This window comes from Callithrix jacchus, chromosome 1 (genome assembly GCF_049354715.1).
Source record: "Callithrix jacchus isolate 240 chromosome 1, calJac240_pri, whole genome shotgun sequence".
Lineage (NCBI taxonomy): Eukaryota > Metazoa > Chordata > Mammalia > Primates > Cebidae > Callithrix > Callithrix jacchus.
The window spans coordinates 193,119,768-193,140,756 of record NC_133502.1 but is presented as its reverse complement, the minus strand read 5'-3'; the positions used below and the strand labels follow the sequence as shown (position 1 = coordinate 193,140,756).

The window sequence follows — 20,989 nt, the reverse complement described above, 5'->3', positions numbered from 1 at the left end:
CTTGACACTTTGGGGCATTTAACCACTTACGGCTCTGGGAGCTGTGTCCTGAGACAGACCCCATGCCTTTCATAGCTGGAGCATTCTCAATTCCCATGTTGGAGGTGAAGCAGCTGAGGCCCTGCTAAGTAGGAATGAGAATCCAGAGGCTCCTCGCCGCGTTGCCTCCTAGTCAATAAGAACGCCAAGGAATGAGGGGAAATGCGGGGGGTCAGGGCTGGGGGCGCTAGCAGGAAAGGGAGCATTGAGCCGCCTGCAGAGGCCGCTGCGAGCCCGGAACCCTGCATGTGAGATCCTAACAGCGGCGAACAATCCAGGCCAGAGTCACGCCCAGACACAGGGCATGCCGGGAACTGCGAGCCCACCGCGGGTCTTCGTTTGGTGTGGGCCTGGGAGGCACCGGGGAAGAGCAGTTACGAGGCGTTGGGGACGGGACACCACATTCACTAGAAGGGGCAGCCCAGCGCCAGTCCCCAGAAAGTCCCACGCTTGCCACGCAGCAACCCAACCCTGCACTCGCCGGCGGTCTCTTGGCCAGCTCTAGGGTTGCCGGGAAGAGCGAAAGGCCGCAAGTGCAGCGCTGGTCGGAAGTGCCGCGCCGACAGCGCAGGGCTCGCCGGGAAATGTGGTTCCTCTAGGCGGCCCGGGGCGGTGGCCGCGAGTTCTGCAGACAGCGCGGCGGATCCGGCGTGGACCCGGGATGGCTGGACCGGGCAGCACTGGGGGCCAGATCGGGGCTGGGGGCCTGGCAGGCGGTGCGCGGTCTAAGGTAGCCCCGAGCGTGGACTTCGACCACAGCTGCTCGGACAGTGTGGAGTACCTGACGCTCAACTTCGGGCCCTTCGAAACAGTGCATCGCTGGCGGCGCCTCCCGCCCTGCGACGAATTCGTGGGTGCTCGGTACGGTGGGCTTCAGTGGGTCCTGAGGGCAGGAGGGGCGACCTGCAAGGGTCCTAGGGCGTGGTCCATGGGTGGGGCCGGGGCGTAGTGTTCTGGGGTGGTTTCTGGTAACGGGGGGTGGTGTTGTATAGGACTCTGTTCAGGGCAGGGGAGAGGGTTCTGGGGGAGTTCCAGAGCCCGATGGATGACCCGGGGCAGGGTACTAGAACTAAGTTGTGTTTGTGGACATTGGGCTGGGGTGCCAGGTGCTCTGAGCTGGGGTGAGGAGTCCAGAGAGTCCTGGAGCCGTGTCAGGGGTCCTCACTTGCAGGATGATTGGTGTTATCTTAGCAGTTATGGATCTTAGCCGTTGAGAGATGATATCTAACTTCGGTGGCAGCTTTCCTGCTTAGTCCCATTCCTTGGGTGCCCCAACAGGAGGGTCCTGTCCTCACCTCCCTGCACTCCTTTCTTTCCAGGCGCAGCAAGCACACAGTGGTGGCCTATAAAGATGCCATTTATGTATTTGGTGGAGACAATGGGTGAGTGAGTCTGAGCATCAGTGTTTGGACCAGGTAGGGATAAGTACTGTGGTCAGGGACTGGGCCTGTCCAGCTCCATTACTGTCCTTTCAGATGTTAGCTAGTGCCTCTAAGCCTCAGTTTCCCCATCTGTGAGGTTCCTTGCACTCACCTCCCTGGTGGTGAGGATTAAATGAGATCCTGCCCTCATGGTCCTCAGCACAGCTTCCAGTGGGTGGCACATGCTCAATATGTGGAAATGTCCCTCTTGTTCTGAGTAGATGCAGCCTTGAAAGAAACACAACCCTCTTTGTGGCCAGCCCTGCGAGGCACTTTTCTTTCCCTGGGCCTCATCTGGTAAGGAGGACGCAGTTTTATCTATTTCATGAAGTTTTCATTTTTTTGTGAAGGTTTTCCCACATTGCTGCAAACATCAGGCAACAACCTGATGTTTTATTGGTGGGCACACCTCGTTTCACATGAACTGTCTCCAGTTAAGTTGTGGCTGGTTTCCTTATGCAGAGGGTGGGGTATTTGCACATGACCAGTTGTGCCCATGTGTCCTAGCCCTGCTTCTCAGGACCTGCAGTGAAGCCCTGGAAGGGCTGGCCTCTTACTGGTTCTGCAGCCTTGGTCCTCTGTAGGCCTCCCTGGGGGGCTGGCTTGAAGATGGTGGGGTAGTCAGGACCCCACCAGGGTCCACACACTGCGCAGAAGAGCCTCCCTGGGCATGGCCCTGGCTTCAAACCTGTCCTCCTCCCACTCTCTTTCCCCAGTTGTAGCCAGTGGGACCCATTTACAAGTGCAAGTCAGAGCATGTCCCTCCTTGGCTCATCCTCCTGTGATGCCTCCCTGCCTCTCTGAGTAAAAGCCCAACCTCATGAGAGTCTGCTGCTCCTCTGCCCTCAGTCTCTCACTGCACTGGGGCTGCACAGGCTGCCTTGTTATGTTTGGTTTGTACGAAGTGCCCCCCTGCTCAGGCCTATGCACTACCCGTTCTCTTCCCTCACCTTCCTGCCTCTCCTCTGATGCTTCTTGTGACTGAGGCCTTCCTTGGCCATCTGGACCACTGGAGACTGTTGCCTCCCCTTCATGCCTCTTACCATCTTCATTTGTTCCTGAGGCATACAGATGTTGGTTATTATCCATCTCTTCAGTCAAGGCAGGGCCTGTGCTCCTTTTACCACTGTATCCTGGCATCTAGAAAACTTAATAAATGTTTGTCAAATGAAGAAATGAAATAAAGAAGAGGCATCTAACCACAGGCGTTTACTGGAGCCTTAATGAGAACCTTCCAAACCAGAAAAGGCTTTAGTGTCCAGTGCATGGCAGTAAGTGGGAAATGGGGGACCTTCATCCTCAAGAGTGTCCTGAGCAGGTAGTTTCTGTGACAACTGTGTAGCAATAAGCAGAAACATTTTTGCTGGAATGTGACAAAGAAATAGGATACAAATTTGTCTCACTTTGTAAAGACTGTCTTAGTACAAAGAAAGATGGCCTGCTGTGGCACGTGGGGCAAGTGAGGGAGGGAGGGGAAATATCATAGTCAGGGGCTCCTGGCTTCCTGGCTGCATTGCCTCCGACACAGCCTTTGAACTACTAGGCTTTGTCGCCATCTGTGAAATGGAGGTGGGAGCACACCCACTGGTGCAGACTGAGACGGTGAAGGGGCACCCAGCATAGGCTGGGCGTGAGGGGCCCTGGGCTCCTGTCAGTTTGCCCTTCTTCCCAAGAGCTGGGTAGTAACATGCCAGCTGGTCATGTTAGGTGGTGCAATGACCAGTGGATTTGTTTTTCTATTTAATTGTATCTTTACCATGATTATTACATGGTAATCTTTAACATGATTATTACATTGGCTTTTGCGATAAAGAGTGGCAGGGGCCAGGTTCGGTGGCTCAAACCTGTAATCCCAGCACTTTGGGAGGCTGAAGTGGGAAGATTGCTTGAGGTCAGGCATTCAAAACCAGCCTGGGCAGTAAAGCAAAACTTCATCTCGCAGGCCCAAGCAATTCTCCTGCTTCAGCCTCCTGAGTTGCTGGGATTATAGGTGCCTGTCACCATGCCCAGCTAATTTTTGTATTTTTGGTAGAGATGGGGTTTCACCATGTTGGCCAGGCCTCCTGACCTCAAGAAATCCACCCTCCTTGGCCTCCCAAAGTAGTGCTGGGATTACAGGTGTCAGCCACCTAGCCCAGCCCATTGTCTCTCTCTCTCTCCCTCTTTTTTTTTTTTTTTTTTGAGACAGAGTCTCACTCTGTCTGCCAGGCTGGAGTGCAGTGGCATGATCTTGGCTCACTGCAACCTCTCTCTCCCGGGCTCAAGCAATTCTTCTGCCTCAGCCTCCTGAGTAGCTGGGATTACAGGCGTGTGCCATCACACCCAGCTAATTTTTGTATTTTTAGTAGAGACGGGGTTTCACCATGTTGGTCAGGCTGGTCTTGAACTCCTGACCTCAGGTAATCTGCCTACTTTGGCCTCCCAAAGTGCTGGGATTATAGGCATGAGCCACCATGCCCAGCCTTTAAAAAAATTTTTTTTAAAGAAGTGACAGGAAGATCAGAGAGATGCAAAGGGCCTCCCCTGAGGCATGGGCAAGCACTTGCATTGTGGGGTGCAGCCGCAGAGGAAGGGGATTGGGATGTGTGAATAGGGGTTCTGGAAGCTGGGGTGAGGGTGACTCTGGCCTTTCGGCCATTTCATGCCCTCACATCAGCTGCTGTTTGGGCTCCAGGTGGCCACGTTCACGCTTTGGTTCTGACCAAAGCTGGTGGTTGCCTGTGTGGCAGCCCTGGTGCCCACATCAGTTGGGGAGCCTCCTTTGTGGTCAGCACTCTTGTTCTTGGGCATCAGCTGGTTGCCTGGCTGGGTTAGTGATACAGCCCAAAACAGCCCCTTACTCCACTCTGGCTACATGCAGTTCCCATCTCGGGGGTCCCTGCAGAGCAGACCTGACTAATGCCACCCTCTTTCTGGCTGCCTTTCAGGAAGACCATGCTCAATGACCTCCTGCGGTTCGATGTGAAAGACTGCTCCTGGTGCAGGTAGGTGGCCCCGTACTCTAGGGCCTTTCCTCCTAGAACACAGTGGCACGGTGCTGGGTCCCAGTTGCTAGCAGAGTCTCACTCATCTTGGGAATCTAGAAAGAAGCTTCCAGGAGGAGATAAGCAACAGCCTCAGGGATGCCACACCCAGAGCCACCCCGTCAGGGCTGAGGAGATCAAGTGACTGCCTATCACCTTCAGCTGCCAAGCTGGGCACACAGGGTGGCACCCTTCTGGGCTGCCCACCTCTGCCCCAAGGCTGGCGCTAGTATGGGTACAGAAATTGCTATGTCATTTCTCTCACACTTGATTTTGTAACATGGCTAATAGTTACAAATTAATTTTAAAAATCATTCTGAAGGCTTCACAATTATTTGTCAAAAATTGCTTAAGTATAAAACTCAGAAAAGGAGTAGCCACAGGTAAGTAGTGTAAATGGATTCAGTACATAATATGTAAAGGCAAGGCGCAGTGGCTCATGCCTGTAATCCCAGTGCTTTGAGAAGCTGAGGAGGGAAGCTCCCTTGAGGCTAGGAGTTCAAGGCCAGCCCAGGTAACAAAGATAGATAGATAGGTGAAAGAAAGAAAGAAAAATAGATGATAGATAGATAGGTAGATGATAGACAGTAGTTGATAGATAGATTGATAGATGATAGGTAGGTAGATGATGGATAGGTAGATAGATCATATAGATAGATAGGTGATAGGTGAAATGATAGGTAGGTAGATAGGTAGATAGACGATGGTTAGATAGGTATTAAATGAAATTGATGGACCCTGTGCTGTCGGATGCCACGCTGCTGCTGAGAGCAGGAATGTGGATGGTCCTAGAGTAGCGTAAGGACCTGGTCACATTCTGTGAGTTGAATAAGCAGTTCACAAAATATCTACCACTTGATTCCATTTTAAAAAATTCCATGGAGGCCAGGCATGGTGGCTCACACCTGTAATCCAAGCACTTTGGAGGCCAAGGCAGGCGGATCACCTGAGGTCGGGAATTCAAGACCAGCCTGACCAGCATGGTGAAACCCCGTCTTTATTAAAAAAAAAAAAAAAAAAAAAAAAATTCCATGGAAACATAAATATGCACCGGAGGTGTTCAGGGAAGACCTCAGGGTGATGCCAGAGGTTTTCTTATAATGGGAATTTGCATGAGTTTTATTGCCTATTTTGTTTTTTCCTTATTGGTGATTTTTTTAAAAAAAGTTTCTATAATGAGGCAGGTATCACCTTAAAAATACGAAAATGAAAGGTAGCCAGGCGAGGTAGTTCACACCTGTAATCCCAGCACCTTGGGAGGCTGAGATGGGTGGATCACCTGAGGTCAGAAGTTCAAGATCAGCCTGGCCAACATAGTGAAACCCCACCTCTACAGAAATACAAAAAAAGTAGCCAGGCAAGGTGGTGGGTGCCTGTAATCCCAGCTACTCAGGAGGCTGAGTTGGGACAGTCAATTGAACTTGGGAGGCGGAGGTCGCTGAGATCATGTGACTGCACTCCAGCCTGGGCAAGAGAGCGAGACTGTCTCAAAAAAATAAAAAAAAGAAAGAAAGAAAGGCAGCACAGGGTGTGGACCTCATGCCTCATGGGTGACCCCCCCGACCCTCACCATCCCTGTGCCCACTTCAGGGCATTTACCACTGGGACCCCACCGGCCCCCCGTTACCACCACTCGGCTGTCGTATACGGGAGCAGCATGTTTGTCTTTGGTAAGTACCCTCTTGCCTCCCAGCGGCTGTGTCGCCCCGAGGCCCACCGATACCCTCCCCTTCTGCAAGCCTGGACCTTTTGTGCTCATGCTGTGCACAGCAGGGACTCTGTCCACCCTTGGCTTTGTCTGCCAGTCTTCTGAATTCTGTGCTGGATCTGGGGCCCCTTGCCCTAACGGCCCTGAGCTCACAGGGCTGGGTGTCTTTCTGTGTGACGGGGCTATGGCTGGAAATAGTGTCCTGCTCATCTCTGTGTCCCCAGAGCCCAGCACAGAGGCAGGCAGGCAGTAGGTGTTTCTGGAGCTTGTGGAGGGAATCCTGTCTTATGAATTTTCAGTGGGGCCAGATTCTGCTCCATCTCCCAGTGTTTGAGACCTTAAATCCTGCCTTTGGGTTTGATGGTTCCTTACTTTCTTTACCCAGGGGGCTACACTGGGGACATTTATTCCAATTCTAACTTGAAGAATAAAAATGACCTCTTTGAATACAAGTTTGCAACTGGCCAGTGGACTGAGTGGAAAATTGAAGGACGGTGAGAAACTGCAGAAACATTTGGGACAGGCTGGGTCCTGGGTGGCAGTAGACCTGGGATCTGCCCCATTTTGCCTCCCAGATGAGGGCCCTGAAGGCATGCAGTAGCAGGGAGCTTGGGGGTTGGTGGGATCCCCTGGGGGCAGCTATACACGGTCTGCTCCCAGCCCTTAGATTCCCTCCTTTCAGAAGAGACCCAAATGGGTTGTGTGGTGGTGCACGGTTGTAGTCCTAGCACTTTGGGAAGCCGAGGTGGGAGGATCACTTGAGCCCAGGAGTTCAAGGCTGCAGTGAACTATGAATGCCCCACTGCACTCCAACCTGGGAGATGGAGCAAGACCCTGTCACAAAAAAATTAAAAAAAAAAAAGACTCAATGTACTGCTGATAGCATTTCTGGGGTCCGGCTCTTCAAGCACCTCCTTTGTATTTTGGTGGCACGGAGGAGAAGGTTCTGTGCCTCTGTAGCTGCCTGCTGCTGTTGCTTATTCCCGGTGCTTTGTGGAGGCCCTGAAGCCCCAGTGTCGGGCAGATGTGGCCATGCTGTGGCCCCTGCGCTGGCCTCGTGCTGGGAGGCTCAGATCTGTGCTGGGCAGTCTCACTCCCTCCCCTCTTCCCTTGCGTTTCAGGTTGCCAGTTGCTAGGTCAGCCCATGGGGCCACGGTGTATAGTGACAAGCTGTGGATATTTGCTGGTTATGATGGCAACGCCAGGTGAGTGGTGGTCCAGCCTGTGCACCCCACCTCCACCTGCTTGGAGACCCGTAGTAGGCCGTCCTGGCATTTGAGGGCTAAGGCTGGGAGAGCTCTGCCTGGTGGGTTTTGAGTGCCATTCTGTCTGGGGATTTCTCGGGAGGGGGATGGGGGAAGAGGAGGATGGGCAGATGGAGGTGAGGGCCACTGGGTGGATCCCTGTGGCTACCTGAGTTTGTCAGGTGAGGGTCCTCAGCCAGGAATTGCCCTTGGGGGCTAAGTCAGTGGGTGGGTGGGTGGTGCCCAGGCTCAGGCCCAGCCCTGGTACTTGCCCAGGCTAAAGGCCTTTTCCTCCTTATTTTAGAAAGTTGGCTTTGCTCTCTTTTTCTGATTACAAAAGTAGCATGTGGTTGTTTCCCAAAGCTTCAGCATCACAGAAACTCCTAACGGTACAGTGGCAGTGGTGGCGGTGTCTGCGATATCTGTGTCCTCTCCCACCCAGGAGGGACATCGAGTGAGGAGCTGGCCCTGCCACACTGCCCCTATGTCAGGCATGAGAGTACTTGCTCTGTCTGGCCTGGGCAGGGGCCCGGCATGGCAGGGATTTGAGGCAGTGTTTGCCACCCCACACAGGAGTTCCTGCCTCATGGCCACACAAGTGTCCTATCCTGTATGGGGGTAGGGCTCCTCCCTGTAGCCATCCCTTCCAGGCAGGGCTGGACCCACCCTGACAGCTAAACCCAAGGGGTCCTCACTCGTCTGTCCTAATGCAGGTTGAATGACATGTGGACAATTGGCCTCCAGGACCGAGAGCTCACCTGCTGGGAGGAGGTGAGGGACCTGGGGAGCGAGGGTGCAGGTGGAGGGAGGTAGGGGGCATCGGGAGTCAGGCTGGGGGTTGAGGCTGCTTTCTTCCCCTTGCAAAGCCCAACCTTGACCTGAGCCTCACTCTCCTTACTGGCGACCTGCAGGCCTTCACGGCCAGTTCCTCACTGTGGCTGCACAGTGACTCAAGGCTTTGGATGGGCAGAGTGCCACATGTAAAGGATGTGATTTTGCTTTAATCCACCCTTTATTTCAGTGCAGCAAGGGCAGCCTGCTATCCAGTGTCCTGCACCCTGGAGCTCCCCCTGAGCTTGCTTTCCCCTTTAGAAACATGGAATTTATTTATTTATTCATAATTTTTTTTTTCAGTCTTCTGGGCATGAAAAACATGAGTTTAGCCCCTGATGATTTAACCCTGATGACTGTAGCCTCAGTTGTTCACAGCTGGGCCCCTTGAGGTGGCTATGAGCTGTTCCAAAACAAATGAATCTGTGAACCTTCATCTGCGGAAGTTTCAAGAATAAAAGCAGTGCCCTCTCGGCAGTCTTGTGTGTGGTGAGATGTGAGCGGGACCTGTGAGGCCTGGGCTGAGCTGTCCTCTCCCGCTGCAGGTGGCCCAGAGTGGTGAGATTCCCCCGTCTTGCTGCAACTTCCCTGTGGCCGTGTGCCGGGACAAGATGTTTGTGTTCTCTGGGCAAAGCGGAGCCAAGATAACCAACAACCTCTTCCAGTTTGAATTCAAGGACAAGACGTGAGTCCTCTGGCCAGTGGGGCTGGGGGAGGATGGTCAGTGTCCCCGGATCCTTCTGAATATGAAGGATGCCCCTGGCACCTGGTGGCCACAGTAACTGTCCTTTTGAGCTCTGCAAACAACAGGAGGTTACAGCCCAGAGCAGGGATATGTGGGGCTCCTGGCAGGCCCCCAGGATATGGCTACAGCTTAGCAAGATAGGGCCTGGTGAGGAGGCCCCTGGCTAGGCTTTCCTCTGAATGTGAAGGACGTCCCTTTCCCTGTGAATGTCTTAGTCAGTGCCACCAGTAACAAAGCGGCCCGCATAGATCTCAAATGATGACAGAAGCCCAGAGGGGCCTGCAAGCCCTGAGAGCTGTGGCCCGTGCTGCCCCTGGTTGCCGGCCAGCCCTTGACCCCTGCAATGGGGCTGGAGGAGAGGACGCAAGGAGTGTGAATTGCAGGTGCAGGGGGCTTGGGAAGGGACTTGGAGCTTCCCTGGAGGCCAGGGGTGTGTGGGAGGAAGGGCAGGGCACCCCAGGATGAGGGAGCCTATCAGGGGCCTGGGGTTCAGCATGAAGCCTGATGGCCTTGCCAGGCCAGGACCTGTTTTGAAGTCTTCAGCTAACATAGCAAAAGAAAGGACTTGTGGGAGGTGCTGGGAATCCTGGAAGGTAAAAGGTGCTGTAGCAGCATCAGGATATGGGGTGCAGGCAGTTCCCAGGATAGGGACTCAGCTTCGGGGATGGTCTGACGGGGCAGCGTGAAGGCAGTGACCTGCGATGGTCTCTGCACAACTTCACTCCCCAGAGAGCAGGACTGTCTGGCGGGTCAGATGCCACCCTCCTGCCCGTCACTGCTGCCTGCTCATGGGGGGAGGGGGAACTCTGGCAGGACCCCAAGGTGGGCTACATGGAGCCAGGCAGGGCTGGTGCCAGTGCTGGATGGGGTGAGGGGTGCTCAGCTCAGGTATCTAGGCCCTCCCTCTGGACCTGGGCTAGTCACTGTAGGGGCTGCAGGGGGACCTCCCAGTAAGGGTGGTGGGGAGACTCAGAGGGTGAATCAGAGCTCCTGGCCCAGCACTGGTTCATTGTTGTGTACTCCCAGGTGGACACGCATTCCAACTGAACACCTGCTCCGGGGCTCCCCACCACCCCCTCAGCGGCGCTACGGGCATACCATGGTGGCCTTTGACCGCCACCTCTATGTGTTTGGGGGTGCAGCCGACAACACCCTGCCCAACGAGCTGCACTGCTATGATGTGGACTTCCAGACCTGGGAGGTTGTCCAGCCCAGCTCTGACAGCGAGGTGACGGTTCCCAAGGGGGTCCTGACTGCTGGCTGGACACCAGTGGCTCCTACCCTGCTCCCACCCTCTCCCCAGCTCCTCACAGCCTTGGGGCCCCCCGGGGTTCCAGACAGCTACGAGGAGCCAGGCCAGGACACCTGGGTCTCAGCCCTGGACACCTGCCCCAGCCTCTAGCCACGGCTTCGCCCCACAGTCTGCAGGGGGTTAACGCCCACACCCCACCATAGCTGCATGGGGCTGCTGTGCTGCAGACCTTTCCCGGGAAGCCCACCCTGGCCAGGAAAGGTCTGCGCCATCGAGGCCAGGATGGTGGGGGTCTCTGGGCACCTACCTGACTCTTGCCGACTAGTCTCATGCCCGAGTGCCTTTCCTCTTCAGGTTGGTGGGGCTGAAGTGCCCGAGCGAGCCTGTGCTTCCGAGGAGGTGCCCACCCTGACCTCTGAGGAGCGGAGTGGCTTCAAGAAGTCCCGAGACGTGTTCGGCCTGGACTTTGGCACCACCTCAGCCAAGCAGACCACCCAGCCCGCCTCGGAGGTACAGGCCGGGACCTTCATTAAGCCTTCATCACCCGCTGAAGCAGGTCCTGTGATCAGCCCGTCTCACACATGGGGAGACTGAGGCCCAGAGAAATACTTGCTTGGGGTCACGCCACAAAGGAGGTGCAGGGCTGGGAGCCCTCGCCCAGCTGTCCAGGTTGCAGCTTTCTGGGGTCAGTGACACACACTGGCCTGAGTGCCCTGCCCACTCTGAGGGTCTTCATGGCCCATAATACCCCACTCGCCTGCATGGGCACCAGCTCCCACCTGTGTCTGTAGCTGTACCCAGGGCCCTCCTCCCTTGGGAATCCTGCCGCCTGGCCCTTCATGGCCATGAAGTACCATATCCTTGCCCTTACCTGGCTGCACCAACTCCACTGTGGAGGCTCCGCCCCCCATCCTACCTTGTCTTGTTGTCCCCCAGCTACCCAGTGGGAGGCTCTTCCATGCAGCTGCTGTCATCTCGGATGCCATGTACATCTTCGGGGGCACGGTGGACAACAATATCCGCAGCGGGGAGATGTACAGGTTCCAGGTGTGGGGCCTGTGGGCCTGCAGGGCCAGCTGGGTGGACAGGTCCCCATGATGGAAAACAGGCCAAGTGGCGGGGGGCGGGCGGGACTTACCCAGACTGTTGCCAGAGCCATACCTGGCAGGATGGAAGCCTTGGGAGGAGCCGTCTGGGCTGAGGGCAGGCTGAGGTGGCACTAAAGTGGGCAGCCTCTGTGCAGAGTGGGGCAGGTGAGTGGTGCTGGGGCTCATGGCAGAGGCAGTGGAGGGAGCTGGGCCAAGCTGGGCTCAGCACTGGAGCCTCACAGGCATCACAGCCTGGCCCAGGGCTGACAGTGGCTTGTGTTGACAGTCCCTTCCCAGGCCTGGAGGAGCAAGTGGTCAGGGCAGGGACTCACAGCCACAGTGAGGTCAGGGCGGCTTCCTGGAGGAGACTGGGGTGTGCTGGTGGGGGCCAGCATGCGGACACGGGTCCAGGCAGAGTGGAGGCAGCAGAACTCTACTGGGGCCTAACAGAAGGTGGGACTGGTGGGGGAGCCCCTTACCTGCTATGGGGCCATGGACAGTTGCAGGTGCCCAGGCTGAACCCAGGCCATCGCTTCAGGGTGGGGTGGCGGCTGCTTTCTCTCCTTAAGGTGCATCTGCCTCCTGTGCCCTGAGGGTCAGCATGGGCCAGGTAGGGACCTCAGGGTCAGCCTGCGTGGCTATACTGAGGCCACTCTGCCGACCTCAACATCTGGCCTCACTGGGCCCCTCCTGCAGTTCTCCTGTTATCCTAAATGCACGCTGCACGAGGACTATGGGCGGCTGTGGGAGAGCCGTCAGTTCTGCGACGTGGAGTTCGTGCTGGGTGAGGTGGGTGCCTGTCCTCGTGCCCTGCTCCGCCTGCTGTGCCCAGGCAGTGGGAACTTCAGCCCTCAGAAAAACAGCTGCTGGCCCAGTGGTGCCGACCCTGGTCAGCTGGGTCTCTGTTCTCTGGGGTGAGGGTCCCCTGCCTTCTGCCCATGCATCATTCTTTGTGCAGAAGGAGGAGTGCGTGCAGGGCCATGTAGCCATTGTCACAGCGCGGAGCCGCTGGCTTCGCAGGAAGATCACGCAGGCACGGGAGTGGTTGGCCCAGGTGAGGTGCTCACCTGCCCTGTCTTCACCTGACAGCCATGCCTGTTGTCCACTGGGGTGCCCTTGAGCTCCCTTCTCCCCACAGAAGCTGGAGCAGGAGGCCACCCCAGTTCCCAGGGAGGCCCCCAACATGGCTTCGGGTGGGGCCCGGCCGCCCCTGCTGCACGTGGCCATCCGGGAGGCCGAGGCCCGGCCCTTTGAGGTGCTCATGCAATTCCTCTACACCGACAAGATCAAATACCCACGGAAAGGTCCGTCTGGGTGGGGGTGGAGCAGGATTGGTATGGGTTGGGGTGTGGGCAGCAGAGCCAGGAGGTGGGTGCTGCTAACCCTGCCTTACTGATGGGGCCTGAAGCTCGGAGGCTGCGGTGATGAGTGGCACCCTCATCACTCATGATCACTGCAGCTGGTTGCCATCTGAGGCCCCTGAGACCTTGTTCCCACCTGGTGGCCCCAACCCACATTCTTTCATGGGGGGAGCCCTGGGCCCTGGGCCCCACCCTCCCCTTCCTGGCTCCCTGAGACTTGGGGGCTCTGGAGCGCAGGCCACGTGGAGGATGTGCTGCTCATCATGGATGTGTACAAATTGGCGCTGAGCTTCCAGCTGTGCCGCCTGGAGCAGCTGTGCCGCCAGTACATCGAGGCCTCCGTGGACCTGCAGAACGTGCTGGTCGTGTGCGAGAGTGCCGCCCGGCTGCAGCTGAGCCAACTCAAGGTGTGGGGTGAGGTCAGCGCGACCAGGGCTGGGTGGGGTGTGCTCAGGTCTAGGCCCCCTCCCTGCCTACCACTGTGAGTCCCTCACCCTGCCTGAAGCCCTGGCTTGACCCCACCTGCCTGCCTGTGCCTGTCTGCCCAGGAGCACTGTCTGAACTTCGTGGTGAAGGAGTCCCACTTCAACCAGGTGATCATGATGAAGGAGTTCGAGCGCCTCTCCTCCCCACTGATTGTGGAGATTGTGCGGCGGAAGCAGCAGCCGCCTCCTCGTACTCCCTCGGACCAGCCGGTGGACATTGGTAGGAAGCCCCATTCCCCTTCCCTGGGGGCTGGGAGTGATGGTGTTCATCTGTGGCAGGAGACTTGGGAGCCGTAGCACCTGCCAGGCCCTTGGGGTGGGTGCCATGGGACCCCAGAGTGCTCTCCTGGGTATAGGGCAGAAACAGATAGAGGCAGAAGCCCCTGACCCATGGGGCTTGCCACAGTGGGCTGTGTCCTGGTGAGCTGGAATTTCCTGAGCTGATTTCTGGGGGTGGATATGGGGCACCTCTTTCGGGATGTCAGGTCTGATGGCCCAGTCACAATGATCAATCTCTGGACTTTTTGCTTGTAATGTCACAGGCCCCTTCATTCCCCCAGCTCTCCCTGGGGCCTGTGCTGACCCCAGTTGCTGGCTCTTGGTGACATCTGCAGACAACAGAAGCCATGCGGTGGGCCTGGAGGGGGATTGATCATGAGGGCAGCAAGGGGGCACAGCAGGCTGGGTGGAAGATGAGATGCTGGGAGGAGGACTGTGTGTGGGGTGCTCGAGTCGGCCAGGGTGCCAAGGGAGGACAGAATGTGGCTGATGGTGCCTCAGGGCCAGAGTGAAGCCTCCTGCCTGCATGAAGTTTTGTTTAGGGAAGCAACATGGGCAGATGTGCAGGAAGGTAGTGCTGTGGGGCCTCAAGACCAGAATCCCAGGCTGTACCTGCTCAGGGTCCCTCCCACCCCCAGGCACGTCTCTCATCCAGGACATGAAGGCATACCTAGAGGGGGCAGGTGCAGAGTTCTGTGACATCACATTGTTGCTGGATGGGCACCCACGGCCGGCCCATAAGGCCATCCTGGCCGCCCGCTCCAGGTGGGTAGGGCTGGATAGGAGGGGAGGGTGGGCCTGAATGGTGTCTTCATTTCGCTGAGAGCCGGATGTCTTCCACTTGCTGTCTGCAGCTACTTTGAAGCCATGTTCCGGTCCTTCATGCCCGAGGATGGGCAGGTGAACATCTCCATCGGGGAGATGGTGCCCAGCAGGCAGGCCTTCGAGTCCATGCTGCGCTACATCTACTATGGAGAGGTCAACATGCCACCTGAGGACTCGCTGCATCCTCATGCCCCAGGGAACTCCCAGATCCCCACTGACAGGTCCCAGCACCTGCCTTGGGCAGCTTTGAGGCCCCCTGGGTGCCTCAGCACCTCCCTCCAGAGGATTTGCTGGTGCCTGGGGCGGGGCCTGGTGCTCTCTGAAGCAGGTGGCAGCTGGCAGGGAGGGGTTTGCAGCCAGGAGGAACCAGTGGGTTCCTGACCCTCACAATTGCCCAGAGGATGGGGTGGGTTATTGCTTTGTGTGACAGTTGAGCACAGATGTGGTGCTACTAGTCTTATGTCACTTCAGTAGGGGTCTGAACATGGGGGGTCAGGATGCCTGTTAGGCCTTCAAGGTCATGGAACAGTGCTGCAGATGTGCAGACAGTATCTTTCTAGGGAGGGGATTTGCGGTTTTCTTTGGATCTTGAATGAGACCTTTGATCCACTAAGTAATTCAGAATCCATTTAGAGAGCCTGCTGTCGTCTGGGCTGGATTGGAGCGTGGCCTCTAGTGAGCTTGGGACTCCAGCTGTGCGCCTCCCTGTCCTTCCCTGGGAGGGTGTGGGTGGACCAGCTTCCTTTGGTCAGCTCCTTAACCAGGCCCCAGCTACCTGTTTGCGGCCCCCTACTATTACGGCTTCTACAACAACCGGCTGCAAGCGTACTGCAAGCAAAACCTAGAGATGAACGTGACAGTGCAGAATGTGCTGCAGGTAGCCTCCCAGCCCTGTGCCCATGGCTGCAGCTGCTAGTGAGCGGGGGTGAAAGGGGCAGCACCTCAAGGTCCCTGTCGTTGCAGATCCTGGAGGCGGCTGACAAAACCCAGGCACTGGACATGAAGCGGCATTGCCTGCACATCATCGTGCACCAGTTCACCAAGGTCGGGGCTCTGGCCTCCCCTTCAGGACTTGCTTCCTCTTGGTAGTGACCATGCCTGGGCAGGGAGGCGTGCCCAGGCTCTGTGGTCTCCTGCAGTTGTGGGCCCTGGGAGTGAGCGAAATACGAGTAGCTCCCAACTGGCTGCACTTAGCCCCATCCTCGGGACCAGCCTGAGCCCTGAGCAGGGTGGGCCATAGAAGGCTCTGCTGCCCACCCTGGCCCTTATGTGGATCTGGTACCATCTCCTTCTGGCCTGGTTGCCTTGCAGGTCTCCAAGCTGCCCACGCTGCGGTTGCTGAGCCAGCAGCTGCTGCTGGATATCATAGACTCCTTGGCCTCCCACATCTCTGACAAGCAGTGTGCGGAGCTGGGCGCCGACATCTGAGACCCTGTGGCGCCTACCCAGTGTGACGAATTGCCATGCCTGCCTGCCCTGCCCACTAAGAAGACTGTACTGGCCACACACGTGCCTATGGCAGAGTGGGTGCACCTGCCAGGCCAAGGGCACCCAGAGCCTCCAAAGAGAGCTGAGGGGATGTGTGGCCCCAGATGCCTCAATTTACCGAGGACACAGGTTCCACAGGGAGCGGATGATGAAGCAGACCCCGTCCCCTGCTGGCACCCTCTCCTGGTGTAGTGTGGGTGCACGGTCACGGCTCAGTGATGGGGACACCAACCAGAAGTGGGGAGGGATGGGCTTCCCACCCTGTGGAGCTCGGCCTGGCGTCCGAAGCTTGGGTGTATTGTAGACCCAAGCACTGGGGCCTGTCACTAAGGCCCTTCCAACATGCAGAAGGAGGCCTGGCAGAATTGCCCCTACACCAGGGAATCTGTCTGGGCTACTCCTGCCCTGTCCACCCTCACTGAGATCCATGTAAGGGGCTCTTCCTCCCATTGGAACTTGAGTGGGGATTATATGTAGGTCTCACATGACTTGAGGTGAATCTTGGAGTGAAGGGCTCTGAGGTCAGCTCCCAGGTTGGCTGGGCCTGATTTTCACAGGGACTGAAGGATCCCAGCCCCACTGTGTGCATGTCAGGGCTCAGGGCTGGGCCAGGAAGAAGCCAGCAAAGTCCCCTGTGTCCCTCACTGAGTATTCTGTCATAGATAAGCCTTGATTAAAGCCACAGCAGTGCTACCCACCACATACACTTTGCTGGCCTGGCCACCATTGCTGGCCTCAGCCCCTCAGCCTGCCTGCAGCCAAGGACTGGCTCTGTGGCCCATGGCTTGGCAGACCTCCAGATGTAGGTTAGTTGGTCTTACCTGTTTCTAGCTATGCTGTCAACTCCTTTCTCAACCTGGGGTGACCCGGTCACACTGGAGAGAAGAGCTGTGGAGGCCTCCAAGCTGGCCCCTCCCGGGGGAATCCTGGAGTGGGCTCCTGCCCTGTCTTGCCTCTGTACTGTGCTCTTGGCTGCTGTGGTAGGTGGGCTGCCCTCTTGCCCTAGTGAGGACCACATGTGAATCCACTCTGATGCTGGGGAACCAGTGTTCCCTTACTGGGAACAGGATTCCAGGACCCCTTTTTTGGTCATGGCTGCCATGAAGCCATAGCTCACCTTGGGGAAGTGACCTGCTCTTTTCTGGCTTTAGAGTTCATTTTCCTCCTTTGCCTGTGGCTGTGTGCACATGTATGGGGGGCCCTGAGTGGCAAGTTGCTTAGCTAACAGGAGAAATCCATAGGCAGCCCACAGGCTAGGAAGTGGCCTGGTCCAAGATGAGCTGGGAAACAAGGGAGAGCAGGAGCAGGGGCAGGGGCAGAGGCTGAGCCAAAAGGCCCTGTTGTGAGGACACAGAAGCCCAGGGCTATGGCTGGTGGTGGGGGGGATTATGTCAACACATGGAAGTAGAGTGCAGACCAGGGCAGCCAGCCAAGGGGGCCAGGTGTGAGTCACTCAGTGGGGTCACAGAACCACCTACCATTTCCACAAGATGTCTCTTGCCACTCCTACAGGGCAGCTTCCTCCAAACCCCTTCTGGAGGGGCCAGCCCAGAAGCCTCCTTGAACTAGTCTGCAAACCCTGCTCTACGCTGACCTTGTCACTGAACCCTCAATTGTCTTTTCTAGACATGATGTGAATAAATGAAATTACATGTGAAGGGTCCTAAAAAGCAAATTTTACAAAAATTTTTTGGCAGTTTCTGGGACTAAAATGAATTCAGTTGTGTTCCTTGGCAGGGAAAGGCCAAACTTGCAGTGAGAATCATCCCACGCATGGAGCTGTTTGAGAATCAGCTGTGACAAGGCCTTCCAGGTTTCTGGGAGTTGAAGGAAAAGGATGCTGAGGCCAGGACCCAAGTGCTTGTCTACAAGTTCTAGCCACCTCTTCCCAGACTTCCAGGGACTAGAAATGTCACTTGGGTCTTCACTACTTGCTGGCGTGCCCCAGGAGGCTGATCATTGTCATTGTCCGTTTTTTTTTTCTTTTTTTTTTTGAGATGGAGTTTCCCTGTTGTTACCCAGACTGGAGTGCAATGGCACAATCTCGGCTCACTGCAACCTCCGCCTTCTGGGTTCAAGCAATTCTCCTGCCTCAGCTTCCCAAGTAGCTGGGACTACAGGTGCGCACCACCATGCCCAGCTAACTTTTATATTTTTAGTAGAGACGGGGTTTCACCATGTTGACCAGGATGGTCTCGATCTCTTGACCTCGTGATCCACCCGCCTCGGCCTCCCAAAGTGCTGGATTATAGGCGTGAGCCACCGCGCCCGGCCCCGTTTTTCAAATAGAGACAGCAGTGAAGGGAGCAGCGAGGGGGTTGCCCTGTTTACCCACCAGGCAGATGAAGTCTGTGGACAAGCCTGTCATGCACCTGTTTGAGAACTGAATCCAGACTGGGTTTTAGGAGTGTTCTCAAAGGGGCTGGCTGACTTAAATTGGGGCTGTTTCAGATCCTGTGGAAGGGGTGCCTTGAACTGCTTTCCTGGCCCCTACTCACAACATCCTGCCCCCTACTCACAACATCCTGCCCCTTCAGAAAACTGTGGGGCATGGAGCTGCAATGGCTGGCTGCTACCGGTCTACCAGAAGCTCTGAGGGGTGAAAGCCAGGCTTTCTGCTCTCCCTGGCGAAGAGCTTGGACTGAGCTCTTCTGAGAGCAGAGCTGAGAGTGAGCCCTCTGGGAGCTGCAGCCACTGTCTGGGGGCAGCAAGCTTAGTACCCAGAGGGGCTCCAGCCCCCAGCTGAGCCAGACAGCAGGGCCTCCTTCTAGAATCCACTTTATTATGGCACCTGGTGGTTATGGTGGATTCTGAGGGAGAAGGAGGCTGCACCCTTGCTAGGCAGCCCCTCGGTCAGTCCAGTGGCCCCTCCCTCAGGCTATGCTGTTGCTCAGCTGCATGGCAAAGTCCTGTACATGCTCCTTCAGAGTCTGGCGGGCATCTGCCTGTGCCCGCTTCTCCCGTGCCCGCTCCTGCTGCAGCTTGGTCAGTCTCAGCCGCAGCCGCTGCTCCCGTCGCTTGCAGGCCTGCAGCTGGCGCTGGGCCTTGTCGAGGGCATCAAGAGCTGCCTCAGCTCGCCGCTTCCAGAGCAAGGCGCTGCCCACCTGGTAGCTGTGTTCATTCTGGATGTAGGCTCCGGCGGGTGGCGGCAGGCGCAGCATGTAGGCTGAGGGGGAGACTGGCCGTGGCTCGAGAGGGGAGGGCTGTGGCTCTGGTGAAGGCTGGGCACTGCAGCCTGCTTCATCTGCCTGGGCACCCAGGGGGCCCAGAAGGTCTGAAAAGGGGCTGCTAAGGCCAGGCTCCAGCCTCCCAGCTGGGGAGGCTGGCAAAGTGGCAGGTGCTGAGGCCTCTTCCACAGGAAAGCAGGTGACATCAGCAGGTGGAGGTGGAGAAAATGGAGTTGTGGGCCCTCGGCCCTCGGAGCAGCTGGTAAGGGGGAAGAGAGAGGCTGATGGGCTAGGCTGAGGGCCTGCCAGACCCCACTCCACCAGCCCACCTAACCCCCCAACACCCAAACCTGATCCACAGGTTCTGTGCAGCAAGAACCCTGTCCGGCTAGACTGCTGGCAGATGACCCAGAGCCCAGTCCCTTGGCCTAGGGGTGGGAGTGGGGCTTTCCCCACCAGTACCACATACCGCTTCCTGCATCGCCTGAGCCGGGTGACTTCAGTGGGACCAGATGGGTAACTGTGCCCCTTGGTCTTGGATGTCCGGCGCAACTTGGAGAAAGACTCGAATATGGTGGGGACTGCTCCCTCCTTTAGCCTGTGATACCCGCTGTGGGGAAAAGCAGCCCAGATGAGCTGGAGAGCAAGTGCTGCCTCCCCGAGCCAATGTACCCCCGGCACCCTGGAACAGCTTCCCCAGCACTAGCGCCGTGGGAGGCTGGAAAGCATCGTGCAAACAGTAAGTCTCAGGGATGCCAAGTTAGAGCTACACCAATCGCTTCCCTGCAGTACTCCTCAAAGTCGAGGTGTGTGGAAAGCCTGCACAAGCAGAGCTGGGCTGACCTGCCAAAAAGAATTCTTTGATTTGTGGACTCGCTGGCAGGACTGGGGCTCTGAAGAACACTCTCTGGAAAGGCTCATGTTTTTCCCTTGTGTCACTGGCAGTGATCCTGGGGGAGGGTTTCATTGTACAGAGCTCGGAAGAGGATACAGACCCCTTGGAAGCAGGTCGGCCTGCCTGGCAGGCTGCTCAAGGGACTTCCAGGACCTGCAGCTGCCCCAATCCGCCTGAAGCTCCACATCCTACCCCAATGTTGGCTGGCAGGGAGGCCCACCTGATTCCCACCAGCTCAAAGCAGTTCTCCTCAAAGTGTTTGGAGCAGAAGTAGATGTACTCGGATGCTGGGTCCCACAGGCCCTGGCCGCTGGGGTCCAGCCGCTGGCAGTTGGCCAGCCACAAGCCTCGCCTCGGGTTGTCCTTCTTGGGAAGTCTGTGGAGCCACAAACCCATGAGCAGTAGACTGTCCGCAGCCCTGGGCTCATGCTGCCCAAGCTCCCCGCTGGGGAAAAGCAGACCCAACACGCACCGCCACGAGACCTCCCTGCGACCCCGCCGGGTAAGCACCACCCGCCCGGGCACAGACGAAGCAATGGAGGCCTAGAGAAGAAAAGCAGTTTGCTCAGCGTCATCTGGCAGGTAAGAGTCAGAGCGGGGCAGGTCCGAGGCTAGACTTCCCGTTCTCCCCTTCCCGACAGCACTTGGTCCCACTGGGACCATCCCGCTTCACTTCCCACCCACAGGTTCAAGGTTCCTCAGGACCCGAGAAAGGCGCGAAGCGTCTACACAGTTGCGGCCCAACGAGGCGCGCAGCAACCAGCGCATGCGCACGTCAGCCCGCGCACGCGCGCCGACCTGTGGAAGGAGATGCCGCGGCTGCGCGTCTCGCGCGTGTCCCGTGTGCAGCAGCCGGCGGCGGAGCAGTGACGCGGCATCTAGGGAAGAGGCGGGAGTTAAGTCGCGAGTGGCTGTCTGGGGATCCAGAGGAGCCTCGCGCCTTCAGCCGCCGCTCCTCCCCAGGGGGGTTCTGGCCCGTGGAGTCTACCCCGGCTCCCGGCTTGTTCTCGCCCCACCCAGTCCCAGCCGGTTCTCTAGACTCCCGTCAGCAGCACTCACGATCTGTCCATTGCTGCGCCGCCGAAGTCTCGCGAGGGGTGGCGCGCGCCGGAAGTTGGTACCATAGAGACTGGAAAGT

At 57.1% G+C, this 20,989-nt stretch overlaps 2 protein-coding genes across 15 annotated transcripts; one reads left to right on the top strand and one right to left on the bottom strand.

Annotated features, from left to right (window-relative positions):
- Positions 1–625: 625 nt before the first annotated feature.
- LZTR1 (leucine zipper like post translational regulator 1) lies at positions 626–17,459 on the top strand. 6 transcript variants are annotated; one of them, XR_013521279.1, is made up of 22 exons: positions 626–900; positions 1,359–1,421; positions 4,388–4,444; positions 6,074–6,153; positions 6,577–6,685; positions 7,313–7,396; positions 8,149–8,206; positions 8,812–8,951; positions 10,038–10,239; positions 10,618–10,773; positions 11,200–11,310; positions 12,048–12,140; positions 12,310–12,405; positions 12,490–12,655; positions 12,950–13,119; positions 13,261–13,417; positions 13,740–13,828; positions 14,115–14,241; positions 14,331–14,480; positions 15,073–15,178; positions 15,265–15,345; positions 15,613–17,459. XR_013521279.1 is itself a non-coding variant. In XM_054245064.2 (21 exons), the coding sequence occupies exons 1-21, from the start codon at positions 701–703 to the stop codon at positions 15,727–15,729; spliced, it is 2,520 nt and encodes an 839-aa protein (XP_054101039.1). In that variant the 5' UTR covers positions 626–700; the 3' UTR covers positions 15,730–17,459. The 6 variants fall into 6 exon arrangements, 5 of the variants coding, with proteins under 5 accessions (XP_054101039.1, XP_035122750.1, XP_035122758.1 ...); XM_054245064.2 differs by lacking the exon at positions 13,740–13,828 and having other exon boundaries at positions 12,493–12,655; XM_035266859.2 differs by lacking the exon at positions 13,740–13,828.
- A 1,091-nt stretch (positions 17,460–18,550) lies between these two features.
- THAP7 (THAP domain containing 7) lies at positions 18,551–20,982 on the bottom strand. Of its 9 annotated transcripts, none has more exons than XM_078335437.1 (5): positions 20,840–20,950; positions 20,650–20,729; positions 20,072–20,394; positions 19,426–19,566; positions 18,551–19,215 (listed from the first exon to the last, which is right to left on the bottom strand). In XM_078335437.1, exons 3-5 carry the CDS (start codon positions 20,245–20,247, stop codon positions 18,663–18,665), a joined length of 870 nt encoding a protein of 289 aa, XP_078191563.1. In that variant the 5' UTR covers positions 20,248–20,394; positions 20,650–20,729; positions 20,840–20,950; the 3' UTR covers positions 18,551–18,662. The 9 variants fall into 9 exon arrangements, with proteins under 9 accessions (XP_078191563.1, XP_054101170.1, XP_002743607.1 ...); XM_054245195.2 differs by having other exon boundaries at positions 20,072–20,227; XM_002743561.6 differs by having other exon boundaries at positions 20,072–20,227; positions 20,911–20,950.
- Positions 20,983–20,989: the final 7 nt, after the last annotated feature.